Below are 17,904 nucleotides of genomic sequence, written 5' to 3'. Positions count from 1 at the left end.
CATCCTCGTATCTCGGCCCCCCTTCGCGGAGAAGGGGGAAAGGGTTTGCGGAGAATTCTTCAAATTGACGTCCCCGAAAATTAATTCGATAGTCGTTTCCAGGTGGTCGCTCTTCCCAGGCTAGCCGGACCCTCGTCCTGGCAGGAAGAAGGATAATTTAACCACCCACCTTCGGCACCGTTACTACGCCGATTAGCATATTCACCCGAGGTCTATATTCCCGAACGAGCCGCCGACACGTTAAAGCAATTTGCCGGGAAGCAATTTACCAGCTCGAGGACAAAGTCGAGCGCAAAAATGCCCTGAATTTGTAATCAGCCGGCAAGAACAATGGACTTCCGGCCAGGAGCCGCTAAACCGAGTCATTTGCCGGAAGACTCGAGAAGACGAGTCTTCTGGTAATGGCGCGCTTCCTCCCGGGATGGGAAGAATTAAGAAATTAAGGAATATCCGGGACACCGGCACCTCGAAGAGGTTCCTTCGGCACCTCGAAGAGGTCAAGGGTGGAGTACCAGAAACCTCGATTTCCCGGAGATTGGCAAGGATGGCATTAACAATTACCCCCATATGCCGTAAGCGTGTTAATTATCCAGATGATAATGAATAATCCACTCGTATTTCAGACTGGCTGCGGCATTTCCTCGGAATCAATTTACCCGCCGGTGCCAGGGGGAAAGCCGATGGGCCATTACCCGTCCTTTTTCTTCACGTATCCTGCATCGGGGTCAATTTCAAGGGGTCTTGTCTACTCTCACAGTTATAAATGCATCTTCGGGGGACGCCGTTGCAGCTGTGCGGACATAAACGCGCTACTCGGCTGCCTCTAATGACATCAAAGAAGAGGATGCAACCACCGCGATGCAGTTCCACTTCACGCCGGAGGAGCACGCCGATTGCGACTGGACTGATTCGTAGTCCTTGACTTTTCGTCATTTTTTTACACCATCCTGTGGCAGGCTCTTCAAGGAACAACGACGCGCTCCTACGTACACCTGTCTTGCATAGGCACCTGTTGATTTTCCATTGCCTGTAAATATTTAGTTCCCGATGCGTAATCCCATCCGGAAGAGTCTAGGCGGGTCCGTGAAACTCGTTCCGAGATTTACTGCGGCGGTTACCCTCTTCGTCCTTTTTACCCTGGTTTTATCTCGAGGATGGCGAAGATGGGGAATTCAGAAATTGACCATAAGCCTGAACGACTTCGTGGGCGCGACTCCGTTCGAGGGGGTCATAACTCGGTCTAGAGATTACCATTACCATCGGAGATTCGAGAGCTCGAATCTGGAATGATCTAGCAACGGCGTCCATTCGCGATCTCGTCCTGGCGAGGATCAAGGGATCCCATTTTGCGGATCTTTTTTTTGGCCCTCCACCGCCGTGGAACAGTTAGTTCGTCCGTTTCCTCTTCTCGCGGGTCTCGGTGAACGTATCCGGCCTAAGGATCGCGTACGCACGTGTACGTGTACCGCAATAATAATTATTCTTCTTATGGTACCGTCCCGTTTTAATTTTTTCCTCCATTTTGCGGGGCGTTAGATAAGGAAGGGATTACAATTCTGGTTATTAGAGAGTGCAGTGGAGAGGGAGGGTAAATTGTTCGTTATCGAGGGGGTTTCTTTTTTTTTAATTGGGGTTTAAAAATGAGGCCGAGGCGGGCTACGGTTCCGATTTGGAGATTTCGGCGTGGGATCGGTTTCTGGGCGCTACACCGTTCTCCACTTATCGTTGGCATTGTCTCGTCCTAGGAGTTCGGGGCCCGGGTACGGGGAAACGACAAGGGCTCATGTGCGAAAGAAGGGATTAAAACCCCCACTATTAAATGTCCGATGGCACGGCATGGGAAAGCGAGCTACATTGGGGGCGTTCTCATGGCATCCAGCCTCAGTCCATTTCCGACGAGCGGGAAGACCAAGGCTGGGAAGGAGGACCTCGACCTCCACTGCTGAGAGGATCTTCTCTTGGAGAATCTTCGAGATTCGAGCCCTGAAGAAGCCTGTCGTCGGTTAAGGGTCCAGAAAAAAAAATTTGGAGATTCGACGAATCCCACCTCGATAATTTGGAGAACCTACAGAAACCTCAAGGACGTTCAAGGACCCTCAAGAACCCTGGAGAACGCAACAGGACTCGGCATGGATTTTCTGTACAAGAGTATTATCAATCGCCCTAGACTCCGTGTCAAAAAATCCAGTGTTGATAAAATCATAAAAGGATAATCTGAGCTCTCGATATCTGCGAGTCTTCGTCCTGGAGAACGGAAGGACGGAGGATAAGGAACGCAGAGCTGATGATCGCTTCGTTTGGTTTATTTATATTTCTGTGTGGAAAATGAATGTTTGTCATGAGATGTCGAACTTTGAGGACACGCGTTGCATTAACCGAGACATGAATAAGTGATGCACAGAGACCCGGAAGAGGAACAGTTTGTACCTCCACTGGAACGTCTTCGAGGAAGCTGCGGATTCGTGCGGTCCCTTGGGAGATAGGATCTGCATACATTGCGAAAGACAAGGCATCCTAGGTGGAAAGAAGAGGAGAGATCGAGGAATGCTAAGAGATACCGCATGATCGAGTCAGGATCCTTCTTGCGAGAAGAAACTGCAAGCCGTAACAAGACACGCGCGTCTTCCCAGGAACAAGTGATCTCTTTATTGGAGGCATATCGATTGGAAAGCAGCGAGACTGGCATCCGATCCGGAATTCTATACAGATCCACGTGGGAATAGGAATGCCTGTGACTTGAATCCAATCAACGACGTCTCGATCAATTAAAGCTTGGTATTGGATCCATCTCGGGGTCCGCCATCTTGGATTTCCAGAAATAACGAAATTTCAGACGATCGAAGGGTGATAAAATTCCACGGTAATTCTGGGATGATTTAACGACCGAAAGGAGGATAATTATCGGAGGAATTAATTTTTCCACTTTATTTTTCATTAATTCCTTGAAGAAGGTCGGAAAGGACCTGGGGGGAGCGGCGAAATTCGAGGCGTTTCTTCGTCGGCTTTTCCCGAAGAACCTGCAGAAACCTACGTCGTTAGACGGAAGAAGCGGAATAAAAAAAGGATAGCAGTCACGAGTCAGTGGAGCAGGAGAAGAGAAGAATGAGGCAGCAATTTGGAGGGAATTAGGGAAAGGAAAAAAGAGAATCCCGAAGGCGGACCGAAAAGGAGGAGCGCTTTTTGTCGACGTAGAAGGGACACGGAGCGAATGATCCGTGTCATTATCGGTCATTTTGGAGACCTGGAAGGAAGACATTATGCTTACTAATTGATGGGGCCTGAGATTAACGGTTGCCTTTACGTGTTTACCGTAATTCCACTTCTGGCTCGATTGGGCAATCGTGGAAGAGATTTCGAAACAGCTGATCGGTGACACTTGACGCTTCATTAGGGATGGAGAATTTTCTTCTATAATTTTTACGGCACGGAAGCAGGCTTGGAAGAGATATATTTTATAACTAAACGACCTATCGCCTAAAACGATCATCTCTAACGAGCGATATGTCCATTTTCGAGCGAGATGGGCCTTAAAGTGGCTCGGAAGGATACTTCGCCTGGTCTTGAAGTCGGCGCTCTGTAATTATCCCCGGAGTGTGCCGCATTTACGACTTCTGCGGCCATTTGTTTATGATAAATCTCGTTTAGATGAGAAAGCTCCTACTCCTGGAAACGAGGAAGAAGAAAGTCGGGAAAAGGTGTCGGGGAAGTCGGAAGAAAAATGCCCTAGATTACCGAACCGGAAGCTTAGAATTTATCGCCCAAAGATTCACTGTGATCTAGAATCCAATTAAAAAAAAAAACAGAGGAAGATCCTGCATCGACTTCACCGTGAAAAATGCAAGAAAAATTCATCATCACCGGTTTATCTTCCCCCGAGTGAAGTTCCTGAGTATCTGGTAAGTCTTTCTGAAGAACACGCGAAGGAGATATTAATAAATTTCTGAGTATTAAAAATAAAATTCTTTTTTACAGCTGCAGCGGGGGTGGCGGATCTCTCGGCGGACTTGGGCGAATAAATGAAGGGGGTAAGCGCATGAAACAATTGGGAAAATATTAACGTCGTCCAGGGTGAAATGGCGATTTTTGTTATTAACGAATTCGGGAGAAAATCCAATTTCACGACCATTTCATTTCCGACCGCCGAAATCGAAAATCTTTGACGACCTTCGGCGGCTCTCTCGAGGCGTTTTGCATTGTTGGGCCGAGTAAAACCACTTAGACACCTGTTAGCACCTTTCTTGGCAATGGCACTAGGTCTTGGACCAGTTTGCTCCCCTCGAGTGCACCTTAAGAAATGTTTAGAATGCCAATTAACGAGCAGTCGCGGTTCATTAGCACGTCGATTTTGTCACGATTGCACCGACCGCGAATCATTGACTCGGATGCACCCTCGACTAATAGAATTTATCAAATTCATGAAATTCATCGAATTTAATAATTAAAAATAATTACTGGATATACGAAATGTAGGTTTTTAATTTTTTAGAAGGTTTATATCGTTCAGAAATTCACTGGGGGGAGTCGAGGCATTCCGAGCTATACCTCGTAGGTGCATGCATCGCGTATGCAAATTGGTGGGTATAGCGGTAACGATCGACGATTACATTCGCATTCATCGATCACGAGTACCTCTTGAAGGCGGAGGTGCAACGTGCACTCGATTACGAAGCGGGTCAAAGCGCAGTTGGTTCGTTTAATAATTGATCTGAGAAATAGAGGAGGCCTTTCAAGTCTCTAATCACTTAGCATAATTAAAGCGTGATCGTTAAATCCTAATCATATTTCGGAGAAGGCCTAATTCGATGGCTTGAAATTAATAACACCGAGCGGGTGAATATCCCGCTTGTAATAAATCGGGGGTAATTATTGCGGTGCACTTGCTCGAGTGCATCGGTCAGGTGCACGCAAATCGACGTGCACGATGGCCATCGGTTAGAACGCGATACCATTAAAAATGATCGAATCCTGTTGTAGACATTTTCTGGGGAGTCCATAAAAATGAGAATTAATTTATCAGCAGATATTAAGGGAGTCCCGTTATCAAATTCGGCAGTTTTTCCTTTCTTCCGGGATAAAAAGCGAGGTTTTTTAAGATCTGCATCGGAGTGGCAGTCGGAGGCGTGATTCCGGTTCTTGGCCGGTTTTATCCCGGTTATCTCGTGTCACGGGGACTCGTCATAGTAATTTCTGTTATCGCGGCCTCGCGAATCTTCCTGTGACTTTGAACTCGGCCCGGTGGGAACCTCCGAGGACAATCGGCGAGACGATCGGCGAGACGGTCGTGGGCGGAATCGTTTTGCCGGTGCATCAAACTGTGGGCACGAAGTTCCTTATCCGAGACCCATTAAGGCGAGCATAAGAAGTGCCGCTATGTCCTAGAAAACGCGCCCAACGTTCTACCGAGGCGTACTTCGTGATGGCGATCTCGAAGCCGGTGCCGTTTTTCGGTACGAGCAGTCGTGAGGAAATGAGTCTTCGTTTTGCATACTCGAGGCTTGGTCTTGCACTTTTTGCGAGACGATCCCGGGAAATGAGGGAAATGAGGGAAATTGGCAGAGTGCGAGGTGGAGGGGTCTCTTCATCAACCTGCATCCCATTTCTTGAGTCCCAGGACGCGAGCGCTCGCAGCATCCCGTTGCTCCAATTTCGTCGACCTCCTTTTATCCCGGGGATATTATTTTCCCCTAGTCCGAGAAATCGTCTCATCTGCCTCCTGACCTTTTCCCTCTTCGAGGCCGAGCGTGGAGGACGAGGTCAATTTCCATAGGCCATTAGCCGGCATCTCCAGAAATTGGATAATCTCATCGCCGGATTGAATTGAAATTTTTTCCGGAAGAATCTGCAGCTTACATCCAATCGGTTCCGTTTAACTCGGGATTTCTACGGTTCATTTAAATTCGATTCGACCTGGGAAGGTTGAGATCGATCTTGGAATCTCGCACGTGTTTTTTTTTTCTTTTTCTTTGGTACACTTATTCGCGAGAATTTGATGGAATTTCAAATCGGAGGTTCAGGTGGAAGTGGTCCATTTTCGATGTTTCTCTTGGGGGATTTAAACGCGAATCTCACGGATAGGAAGATCGACCTGGATCGCGTGTTCGACTTCCTTGCACTCCGTGTTGGGCGATCGAGATCGAGCTTCCTGTAAGGCGATCTAAAGCCTGGTTTACCTAGTGCGGGAACGACTGTCTAGATCGCTCTTCTGGGGTGTACGAGACCGGTTCGAAGATCCGACACGTTTGGGAGGCCTAAAGGAACTCATTTTCTCCTATTTTCCTCCCGGGCTCGTTTTCGGAATTTTTCCGACCCGATCTAATGGCGATGTTTAAGCGAAAGCACTTTCTACCGAGCGGAAATAAATTCGAGAGCCAGTCGCGGTCTCGCCTCTCTAGCTCCGGTTTCCGTGTACTCGTTCATGTATATTAAGAGCATTTAAGAGCGTTTCCGAGAGTTTTTGCAATTTTAATTTTCCACCCTGGAGAGGTTTTTTCTAGGATGGCAACCAATTAAGATCGATTCAAGTGCACTCTTTAAATTTTGAAATTCACAACCTACATCTGCAGAAGATACGTTCAATCGATGCCATTCAGAACCTGTGCCGATTTAAGGTCTCGACTCTTATGTGAAATTTAAGACTCTTCATCTGTTCTCTTCAAGATCCATCCACCTGCCCTTTGTACACGGGATTTGTATCTTCGGAGATCCCCAACCTCCACCTGCAGGAGAAAGATCCAATCGACGTCTCTCGGAACCTGTACCGGTTCAAGGGCTCGCCCTGACGGAAAAGTCCCAAGGTTCTCTTCTCCCGTTCGCTCTTCAGGGCGGCGCCTTAAGGCCGGTCCGTGGGTACTTAGCATACGGTCCGTACAGGTAGGTTATTCAACCCGCGAGCGTAGCTCGAGTAACGGTTTGGGCCTCGGCTCGAGGAACGCACAAAGGTACCATAAGCACTCGGTCAGCCGTGCAGTCGCACGATCGTCCTCTTCGGAAGACACGAGGCTCTCTTCGACGTCCAACCTCGACTTTTTCGTCCCTCGACCAGTCGACACCGATCGGCGCGATCGACTCCGCCGTCGACCCTGAGGAGCCGTCCCTCGCGAATCGTCTAAAGTCGCGAAAAGTTCCCCCCTCGTCGATCATCCCCGATTTGGTTTTTCTCCCTAGGAAAATTCCCGGGATTTTCTTTTTCTTCTTCCCTAGTCCTAGTGATCCGGTTCCATCTAATTCGCGGATTCTCGGGGGGCTTCGCCCCGGACCCGCGCTCTAGTGCCGACAGTGGGGTAGGTCGCGGTCAGGGTCGGCCGCCGCGCGAACTTCGGACTCGCGACCGCGAATCGCGATTTACTCGCGTCTAGTGTCGTGTGTGGGTAAATGGTCCCGAGTCATCGATCGAGGACTAACAGAGGTAAGCCCTGGAATTTTTTCCGATTTTTTCCGACCCCGCTTCCCCGTTTTATTCCCGCTCCAAGTTGGAGACCCTCTGCCTTGACTTGGAGTTTCTCTGAAAGTTATTAGAAAATTTCCTTTCGTTATCTGGAATTTTTATCTTCATCGTGAGAATTTTAGACAGTTTGGGAGTTCTGGGGAACGTACAGGAAGGGAGGATCTTTGGATCGAAATTTTTTTTAACGTACTCTCCGGGGGCAGTACTTGCCCGCGCAATTAACCGACATTATCATCCGAATGACCGCGATTCCGCGATTATTCCCCGGGCTGTTTGCACCCTTTCTCATTAGAATTCCCGCTGGCAGATTTGCAATGTTAAATCGCTCCGTTCCGCACGCGATCATCAAGCCGGAATGGCACTTCGAGCCTTCAGGCCCTCCAATTTATTAAACGCCCCGAAATGTTCATTTACCATTACAAGATCTTAACCATATATTTTTTATTATAATTTCATAAGCTTAAGTACGCTGAGGAATTTGCAGATGGTCATTAAGAATTAACGCGCAAGGTTACTCGCTGCAGTGGCTTCTCCAAGAATGGGTAATGAGCGGCTCAAAGTAGTTACATAATTATGCACGGGTCTTCGATAATTACGGGAAATGTTTCCTCGCAACGAGTTAACACCGTATAACGAGGTGGATCTCTAATTAATTCGTCGCGTGTCGATTTGCAACGTAATTACCTCGAAGTGCTTCTGTTTCAAGTCCGAGCGTAGTTTCCGCGCGGTCTAGATTGTTTTTCATTTAAATTTTAATTTATACAGAAAATTGTTAAGTACGTAAAGGAAAGGAGACCTTGCGTCGCATTTCTGTTACTTTATCGCGAACTTTTAGTTCTGGGTATTTTTCCTTTTTTTTTTTATGGAAAGTAATCAAGGAAGGAGACCTGTACACGTTGCAACTTTGTTGCTTGCTTACGATTCTACGCTGTGAGGACTTCGCCATTTTCTCGGGCCGTAAAGAGAGGAAGATCATAAAGAATGGAGGAGATCGTAAACCGGAAAAAATTCCGGGGGGAAGAAACCGCCGCTCGGCGTTTTCCGCACAGTCTTTTTCCGATCGAGGCGGACGTTCTCTAGGTGTGCGTAAAGTGCGTACTCGAATGGAATGTCCGGCACATGCAAAGCGAGCATTACGCACTGATGCTCGGTACCGTTACCGGACACGAATCTGTCCAGGAAAAATATATCCAACGGTAAAGAACTGACCGATTCTCTCCCACCTGAACTCTTGAAAAGAAAAAAAGAAAAAGAAATTAATCGATTCATGGAACGCGGAGAAATCCACGCCTAAATTCACCCCCGTGGATGTACTTAACGTACATGCTTTTTATTTTTACTTCCTTCAAATGATTTCCCAATTCCTGTGGATGTTTTCGTTATTTTTCATCGCAGGATTAATCGTTTCGATGATACGCGAGGTCCTCGATATATCCGGATCGATCGACCTTGCCGAAAAACGCTCCGGTAAATCGTGCGATTTGCATTCCGCACGTCTCGTTGCACCGCGAGTATCGAATACAAAGAGCGACCAGAAACTCGAGGGGACTGTAAAAGGCTCGGTGTAATTGCGTCACCGCGTTGTTTTTGACCCGTTTTCGGAATAAGAGTGGAGGCGGCCCTTGGACTTTGAAAATGGCCTATTTGCGCAAGGGGCCTCACGAAATTCGGCATTGCGACGGAATTAATACGCTTGGAAAATATTTTCTCACATTTTTCGGGGCCGTGTTTCATGCCACTCACGTACTCGAGGCACTTGGATGCACGTACGGACATCCGCGCTTTAATGTCTTCGTTTCCTAGTCCGCCATCTTGGAATCATGGCGACGCCTTGAAGGTTCCTGCGCGGCGACCTTGGTCGAATGAAACCGAAAAAAGAGTAGAAAGAACTAAAAATCGCCGTTTTTCTCTCCCTGTGAGTTCTTGAGAGGTTTTGACGATTGGTTTTTCTGGTTTCAGGGTAAACATGCGGCAGAGGGTGTCGAGAATTCTGGCGGTCCTGCTGCTCGCGGGCGCCATCTTGGCCAGGCCACAGAAGACCGGTAAGAGTCATGAATAATTTTCATTGTTTTTAGAGAAATCAGGGGATATTAAGTAGGGAATATGCGGTTAAAGATAAAAGGGAGGAAAGAGGATGGTGAAGCAAGGCTTTGCGAGAATCCTTGGGTCGTTACGAGTGGAGGTTCGCCATCGGCCCGGAGATATGGAACAATGGCGTCCGTCCGCAAATTACGGGTGTTTCTTTTTGCCAAAGGCATCGATCGACCGGCGAAAGTCGCCGTAAATTATGGTTGTTCTGCGCGACGGAGTCCTCGAAAGTTGCGCTTCATCGTCGAGAGTGAAATCAGGGTTGAAGGTGAAAAGTGTCTGACGAAGGACTCTTCTTTGTTGCAGCCCTGCCGGGGATTCTTCAGGATGCAACAAAAAACGCCACCGAGGGACCTCCGACGCAGAGAAACGGGGACCAGTCCGAGACTGTCCATAACAATACCAGGTACAGGGAGAGCGCTCAGATTGGGAGGTCTTATGGACCGTTGCGAGGTCTCATGGATGCCGAAGAGTTCCATGAAGACCCTGGTCTCAGGTCTACCTCTGATGGTGGATCGAAATTTAGTACTCTAGTTTTAAAATACGCGGACCAGTCCGGGACTGTCCAGGATGGTAGGTTTAAAAGTAGCTCAGAATTTAAGAGATCATCCCGAGAATTATTCCAAGGTCCAAGGGCTGGCTCCACACCCGAGGTGAGGTCAGGGATGGGTAAGTTGATCCCAAAAAGGACAAGGTCAGATTTTTCGGAGGTTAGGTCGGAAGTGGGAAGTTATTCGAGGATCTCAAAGTTAGGTAGTCCAGGGTCTGCAGGGCCTGACTGGGTCCCGATCCTTGGGGTCGGTCCTCAGGATTCGGGGACGATCTCGAAGGGGAGGTCGGACTCTTCCAGGAGTCTCGTGCGAATAAAGCCTGGAGTAAGCGAGTCTCTTCCGGCGCTCTTCAGGGATTTCCGACCGATGACCCTGGTCACGTCGAAAAATCCGAGACCCAACTCTCGAACCCCCGTTCCGAGCATTCACCTGAAGGACTGGCCTAGCGACGGTCTTCAGAACCCCCAGGACCTCTTCAACTACGAGAAGTACACCTCCTTCCACGAAGAGTCCTCCCCAATCCTCCACCAAGCGACCGTCAAACCGGCTTCGAAGCCGAAGCCAGTCCGCAAGGGCAAGCCATCGTCGGTCCCACCTCGGGGTACCACTTCCACCACCTTGAAGCCGGAGCCCGATGTCGAAGAGATCGTCCAGTGGCTTCAGGTTCCGGCCTTCACGACGAACCAGAGCCACGTGGTCGACGAAGAGGGACCCATCGTGAACGCCTTCGAACCGGTATTCGATAACCTGGAGCCCAATCGACCCCTGGTACCAGAAGACGAGGATTACGGTACCCAAGTTTCTAATTCGAACGTTCTTCAGGGTCAGCGGCCTCAGAAGACGACTTACTATCATGCTTCAAGCCCGACCTACGTCGATCCCCATCCTCAGTCTTGGCATCCGGTAAGATACGAGCCAAATGATCAGGACCTCGAAGACCTCCCCGAGACCGGTTCTCCAGTTCAGATAATCAAGCTGAAGAAGGAACCGACCTATAACCCTTGGTCCCAGGTGACCCAGAACACGGTGGTGCACATTCTCAACGGCGGGTCCAGAAAACCAAACGTCACAGTGACAAAGCCGGGCCAACCGGAAATCATCCAATCTGCTAATCAGTCCAGCATCTCTGGACCACCGAACGTCCACATCATGTTCGCCTCCCAGCAGGACGCCACGAAGGACGTCCTGCGAGGTCCTGACGTGGACAAAAGTCCCGAAGTCACGTACGATGACGATGATTTAGGGTGTCCCACTATCACCATTAATTCCTACACCAAGGTGAACAACACCATTCAGAACAAGGAAGGGTGCACCGATCTGAATATCGTTATCAACTCCCATGTGGTGAACACCAACGTCTTCAAGCCCGGGACCGAGGATCCGGATTTGGTGACCGATGATTACGAAGGCGAGGATTATTCGGATATGAATCCGAATGACAAATTTTATGGCGTTGGTACCGAGTACCCTGGGGCGTTTCCTGACATGGGGATCTACGGTACCACGCAGATTTATGATCAGACTACCGAGGATGAGTCCTCGCAGACCGATAAGGTCCCGAGTGAAGATGACGAAGATGTTCCGGAAGTGGAAGAATTTGATGACGATACCAGTTTTGATATATATCAAGGGACCGATATCGATATTGGTGGCCAGGGGCCGGTAGATGACGGTCAGCTGGTTGACCCTGAAAATCCTGCGAGTCCTGTAAATCCTTCAAATCCTGCGAATCCTGTGAATTCTGTCAGCGACCAATCCAGCCAACCTTTATCAGACACCGCCTTGATGCCAAGTCAAGGTCCCCTACCTTCAGGGTCATTGCCCAATCCCGGTTCTTCAGGGTTGGATGCCCCCTTTTCAGGGTCTTCATCAGGGGGCCAGCTCTCCAGTTTCCCAGGGTTGGTGAGCAACCTGGGGACTTCTCAGGGTGGCTCTTTAGGGTCTGGGGGGAACCGTCCTTCCTTGTCCACGGCCTTGGCCCCAGTCGACGACGACGACGATGACGACGAGGACTATTACTCCCTTACGACCACAGGGTTCATGGAGTCCGTCACCTACTTATTCGACTCTTTCTCCTTCATGAACCCCTTCAGCTATGGTCTCTTCAGCATGTCTATAGCCCCTGCAGCAGCTTTAGCCGCTGGGGTCTTCGGGGTCGGAGCCATCCTCTTCCCCTGGGCTTTCCCGGCAGTCCTTGACCTAGGTAGAGCCGCCGATAGGGTCACCATCAGGTTCAGACCCAGCCTTGAAGAGGTCATTAACCATTCCATTCACAAGTATAAGCACTGGAACGAGTGGAAGAGCAGGCGGAGGAAGCGGAAGAGGTGAAACCAAAATTTCCACCCTCTCCGAATTTTACCTCTTTTTTTTTTTTTAGGAAATACATTTCTTACTCATCCAGTTAATTTATACATTATCTCAGCGGTAGCCTCTTAGAATCTTATATTAATTGCGATTAATCAATTTATTTAATTTTTTTTTTTAAACTCTACCTTACAGTATTTGTAGTAGTTACCGAGAGCAAGTGTGTCGGCACTCAATTGCATGTCAATGAGACATTTCATCTAACATATATTTTTTTTCTACTTTAGTTTAACTCGTGGTAGTATATTTGAATTTCGCGCCATCTGAAGAGGTGTCTGCGTCGAAATGATCTCCGTGTAATTAAAGAATTTATCGCCGGCGCTGTTAATTCGGCGTGACTCGATTACCCATTTGTTTTAGCAGTTGAAGAACGTCGATGCTTAGTAAGGACTCCCTGACGAGAATTCTCATTTAGCGTTTAATGGTCATTAACGCTCGTGTTTATTTCCCAGCGATTTAACAGCATGGCCGTTTCGCAGCATTACCGGCAATTGCTCTGCGAATCTGTAACACTAATAAATCATCCCCAGTAAGAAACATTATGCTTATTTCTCCGCAATACTCTTCGTGGCCTGATTTCCGTCTCGCGTGGCCACGCTTCAGGGTTTCCGCAGCGTTTTTATACTTCGCCCCTGAATAAAGAGAAGAGGGAGTACATCTCCTCTCCCGTCCCTTCCCTTCAGTTTCCAGTGAGATTATTAATTTTTTTTCTTATGCTATTTTTCGTACCGTTAGCTTTAGGTTGTTGATCTCGACCCTGAGAATGGCGACATGCCTCGATGGGTGAGTATCGCCTATCCGAAATTCCGGATATGGAAATGGACGTTTCGTGCGAGAGCGAGTAATCGGGTCGATTATCAAATATTTATATCTCATTTGTGTAAACCTTATGCGGTGAAATTTTCATGCGAGTCGAGAGCTGTTTCTCCGCTTTTGTCATATACGAGTCTCTCTCCTGCATTAATGCAACTGATAATGCAAATGACGTGAAACTCGACGTCGGCTTTGGACGATGGTCGCCCGCCGCCATCTTGGATTGTCAATCCGTTCTTGTTTCTCCGAAGTTTGCTATTATTGCCGACTATAAAGCTCGCTATTTTAATGATTAATGTTTGAGAATATATGCCATACTTCACTTTTCAATTATCCAGCTATTCCTCATTACCTCGTAGGTAATTATTTAGCAGTATTTGAGGAAATTGTTTAACATAGTGGCTTTTATTTCAGGGTTGGAGATGGTCCGGAGAAGCACAGAGAGCTGAAGGACTTCCAATACATGGACCAGTCCCTGAGGACGGTGGCCACGCAGTTGTTGAATGTTACAAATCCTGATGAAGTTCCACTTCCGGCCGACAAAATTCCCGGAAAGGGCGACCTCAAGGTGATGACCGTTTCTAAGATGACGGCGCTGACGCCGTCGAGCGAAGCCACGACGAGCAAGAACGAAAAGAGCGATTTGATAAAGGATGTAAATTCGGAAATAAGCGCGATGGAGTCCATGGGGGTGGGTTTTGGGAGGCCTATAAATTCGAAATTCGGGTACTTCGAGATAGGCCATCCTGGGGAGGCCATGGCCTTGACGGAGGAAGAACTGGAGAAGGAATTACATTCAGCTCGACTGACGACGACGAAAGGCCAGCCGACGACCACTGGCGGAATTTCTACATGGATCCTGCTGAACCCTCCAACGTCGACCCTGAAGCCGGTCCAGGAGAAGACCAAGGTAAAGGCGGAAGAAAAAAAGAAGACCTCCACGAAGCCTCCATCGACCACCAACGAGAAAGTGGTGACGAAGTTGAAGAGCGAGGCGAAAGTAACAGCGACGACGACCATGGTTAAGAGCACTCTTCAGGAACTGCCAAGTACGGAGAAGGTGAGCCAGAGTCAGGGTAACGATAAATTCGGCACCACGAAGAGACCTACGACGACCAGAAAGCCAGAAAAGACGAGCACCACTGGGCAGAATGTGGAAAAAATGGCGCAGTCTTCGAGTACCGCGACCCTTAAGAGCGCCACGACGCCGAGGCCGGAGAAAATCGAGGCTTCGACGGTCCAGAAGACCGTCACGAAGAAGGCCACGACCTCTCCCCCTCGCACTACTGTGAAAACCAAGGTTACCTCGAGTTCCTCGTCTACCTCTTCGAGACCGGCCTCGACGACTTCTCCGAGGCCCGTGACTCCCAAGGTTGCCAGGCCGAATTTCAACAGACCTAAAGGTCCCTCCAGGAGGACGACTCCCAGGCCTGATACCAATAAACCCAGCGATGGTCCCGCGACCTCGACCTCGAAGATTGAAAAGGTGACTTTCAGACCAGTGCAAATAGTCCCGGCGAACAGGAAGGACGTGGCGACTTCCGTTAGCGAAAGACCCGCCTTCGTTACCAAGATCAAGGCCTCGGTCTTGACCGAGAACACGAAGACCACGACTTCGCTCCCCCAGGTCTCCGAAATCCCTACGGTCTTGAAGACGAACGAGTCGAAATCAACCTCGCCGAGTACCGACCTAGTGGAGGTTCCCGTGAGAGCGAAACCAGGGAATAAGAGCAACAACGTCCTGAAGGTGCAGCTGAAGAAGCCGGTGGACGAGCCGCCGAGCATCGAGATAGAGCCCATCAAGGTGAACGCCCCGATCTTGAAGATAGAAAAGGTGGAGAAGCTGGATAAATTGGAGAAGGAGACGAAGAAGGTGGCCAAAGGCGAGGGAGACGACGAAGACATCCTTGACAACTCTCGGATCGACCTGAAATTCGACTTCAACCCTGAAGTGACGATGATCGAGGTGCAGACCTCTTCGGAGGCGACGTCGACCGCTTCGACCACCACGAAGAGGCCCAAGAACGGGTCGAACAAGAGGAAGAAGAACAAGGTGCGACGCAGGAGACCCTCGACAACGGTCGGGACCACCACCCTGGTACCTCTGGTGACCCTGGAGAGCAACGAGGTCTCCGTGGAAAATTCCAATTCCCTCCAGGAGTCGAAGATCGAGCCGGAGACGAAAGTGGCGAACGCGACGAAGAACAAGAAGAAGCCGGTACAAAAACCGATCAGCACCCAGATCTACAATTTCTTGAGTAGAGAAGTGATGCCCAGTTTTGGGATGATGTCCTTGGTGGGACTTGGTCTAGGTCTGGCCTCCTACTTCTTGTACCCCTTCGGGGGCACCATCGCCAGGAGAAACTACGATGTAGAGCCCAACTACAAGTACAATCTTGACGAGTATGGCGGCAACTTCGGGCAGAACGAGGAAGAAGTGTTCTCCAAGGTACTTCAGGGTATGACCAACCACGACGCCAAGTTTGGGGGCATCAAGGATTACGAAAGCAATTATTATCGCTATCAGCACTACGACGGGGCATATTCGGAACCGCAGACTACCCGGAAGAGCGACCTGAAGCACTCCACCTCTTCAGGGCCCATGTACAGGTACGATTCTAAGTGCAGTTAATTACGTTCATAACTTATTAATGAAAAATTCTTTACATGAGATTTTTCATTAAATTAGGAAACTTCTTTAATTAATAATTTTCGAACAGGCCGTTGGAGAACACTTATGATCTGAATTACCGGAACACCGAGTTCAAGTATCCTGACGTGATAACCACACCTGGAAGTTATTACGAAAGGCCTAAGCAGGAGTTCTCGGTCGGTAACGCAAATCCTGTGAACCGGCAGTTCGTGGTCGGCAACGTGCCGAAGGAGTTGGAGCTCTTCGAGGTCGCGCCCACGATGGGTAAGGACGGAAGAACAGGATACCAGAGTGGAAAGGAACAGGTGAGCGGCTACGCCGAAGAGGTGGCGCAAGCCTATGCACCTGTAAAAGAGCCCGACCTGCCTCAAGGCTACGACCAGCCGGAGGCCCAGGCCCTGAAGAGCCAGGATGGGTACGAAGAGATAGAGATCACGCCTTCGGCGGTTGCGGTAGAGCATGGTCCCAGGACCCTCGAGGACATCGACTCGATGCATCCTAGGAGCTCTAGAAGAAGACGCGAGGTCGGGATAAAAAATGAGGAGGATCTTAAAAAGGTGGAGGAACATCGTCCCAGGGTCTTCAAGGTCTCCAGCTGGGTGCATTCTCGAAGCCCCTCCAGAAGGAAACGCGACTCCGTCATCCAGGTGATCCCTTCGAGAAGCGAGGTCGAGAAAGACGAGCAGGAGGAGGACCTCAGCAACGAGATCCTCGACATCATCGACTCCGTGATACCAGGTGAGGGGGACGTCCAGACCCCGAAGAGCGCAGAGAAGAAGCCCGAGGAGGAGGACCAGAAGAGGCGCCACAAGGACAAGAAAACCTCGCAGGAAAAGCAACCGGAGAGTACGAGTGCTTCTTCGGGGTCGACCGAGGAAGCGACGACGTTCACCGCTGGTCCCACCACGAGGAGAGAAGAGGAGACTTCTTCGGGTACCGCATTAACCTCCCCTTCGGATTCCTCCGCGGGTTCTAACTTGGACTTTTCTTCAGGTTCTTCTTCGGAGATTGCTGAAACCTCTTCGCTCGCTTCTTCCGAGGTTTCCGAGAGCACCACCGATCCTCTGCACACCACGGAAGATTGGTTCGACGCCACCACGGAGAAAAACCACGAGGAAGGAAATAGCGGCCTCTTCGGCTTCGTGAAGAGGGTCGCCGAGGTCAAGTTCCGGCTTGGCTTGACGATCTTGAAGCACGCCAGCGAAGGATTTGCGCGATACTTGGGCCACGTGCAAAAAAGACTCAACGGGGAAGAGTGATCTCTAGGATGGTCCAAATGGCACGGCGAAACGAATTCGAGATTTCCAGGCACCGGAAGAGACTCTTCGAGTACGCCATGGTCCTCCGTGCAGTTGAATTTCTTGGATTTCGATCCCTTTCTCGCGAAATTCGCAATATCGAGGTCTGTAGGGACGTATCTCCAATAATTCGTCAGGATTTCTAGGGTGCATAACGCTCTCTAATTTGCACAGTAAATTATAGTTTTTAGTCGATAGTTCTTCATTGATAAGCGATCCTAAGCTCTCCGACAGCTTCTTCGAGATCTCGGGGTGGAAAGCTCGCCGATTTTCCCGAATTTTCGGAGAGTTAATTTAAGGAATAATTTAAGGAAATTAGCCTTACTTGATAGATTAGCGAGGTAGTTTCGCCGATTTTTCGAAAATCGTCGATCGTCGAAATAGGAAAGGCTAGACTTTGCATTCCGTCGTAGGACAGAACTTCGCAGCGGATTCGAGTAATTGTAAAGTAGACGTACATAAATAAGTATATATATTATTATATAATTACAGATAAATATAAATAAATACGTTACTTTATATATTACTCCTACACGCAGGATAGTGTAAATAAACGACGTACGATCCACCCGACGCAGAGGTCGCTCGCATTTCGGATTCTTTTCTTTTTTTCTTTTTCGAAACTTTAAAGACACTTGGAATTTTTCTGCGAAACTCTCTTTCGAAAAAAAAATCGATCGTTCGCCTCTTCGT

General features: G+C 49.0%; 1 protein-coding gene across 3 annotated transcripts; it reads left to right on the top strand.

Annotated features, from left to right (window-relative positions):
• The first annotated feature begins 121 nt into the window (after positions 1 to 121).
• LOC105702006 lies at positions 122 to 17,784 on the top strand. Of its 3 annotated transcripts, XM_023431889.1 has the most exons (8): positions 122 to 1,029; positions 1,746 to 3,896; positions 3,973 to 4,025; positions 9,404 to 9,486; positions 9,839 to 9,938; positions 13,675 to 15,870; positions 15,981 to 16,846; positions 16,907 to 17,784. In XM_023431889.1, exons 4-8 carry the CDS (start codon positions 9,411 to 9,413, stop codon positions 17,170 to 17,172), a joined length of 3,504 nt encoding a protein of 1,167 aa, XP_023287657.1. In that variant the 5' UTR covers positions 122 to 1,029; positions 1,746 to 3,896; positions 3,973 to 4,025; positions 9,404 to 9,410; the 3' UTR covers positions 17,173 to 17,784. The 3 variants fall into 3 exon arrangements, with proteins under 3 accessions (XP_023287657.1, XP_012284614.1, XP_023287658.1); XM_012429191.2 differs by lacking the exons at positions 122 to 1,029; positions 1,746 to 3,896; positions 3,973 to 4,025 and adding an exon at positions 6,768 to 6,870; XM_023431890.1 differs by lacking the exons at positions 122 to 1,029; positions 1,746 to 3,896; positions 3,973 to 4,025 and adding an exon at positions 7,364 to 7,405.
• The last annotated feature ends 120 nt before the right edge of the window (positions 17,785 to 17,904 follow it).

This window comes from Orussus abietinus, unplaced genomic scaffold (genome assembly GCF_000612105.2).
Source record: "Orussus abietinus isolate OABI.00-Male unplaced genomic scaffold, Oabi_2.0 scaffold46, whole genome shotgun sequence".
NCBI classification, from domain to species: Eukaryota; Metazoa; Arthropoda; class Insecta; order Hymenoptera; family Orussidae; genus Orussus; species Orussus abietinus.
The sequence above is the reverse complement of the archived record's forward strand: the minus strand, read 5'-3'. Positions and strand labels throughout refer to the sequence as shown.

Coding starts and splice junctions, on each gene's coding strand:
- LOC105702006 (XM_023431889.1), top strand. CDS start 9,411: ATGCGGCAGAGGGTGTCGAGAATTCTGGCGGTCCTGCTGCTCGCGGGC. Junction 9,487..9,838: donor GGCCAGGCCACAGAAGACCG/GTAAGAGTCATG, acceptor TCTTTGTTGCAG/CCCTGCCGGGGATTCTTCAG. Junction 16,847..16,906: donor AGAAGAGGAGACTTCTTCGG/GTACCGCATTAA, acceptor ACTTTTCTTCAG/GTTCTTCTTCGGAGATTGCT.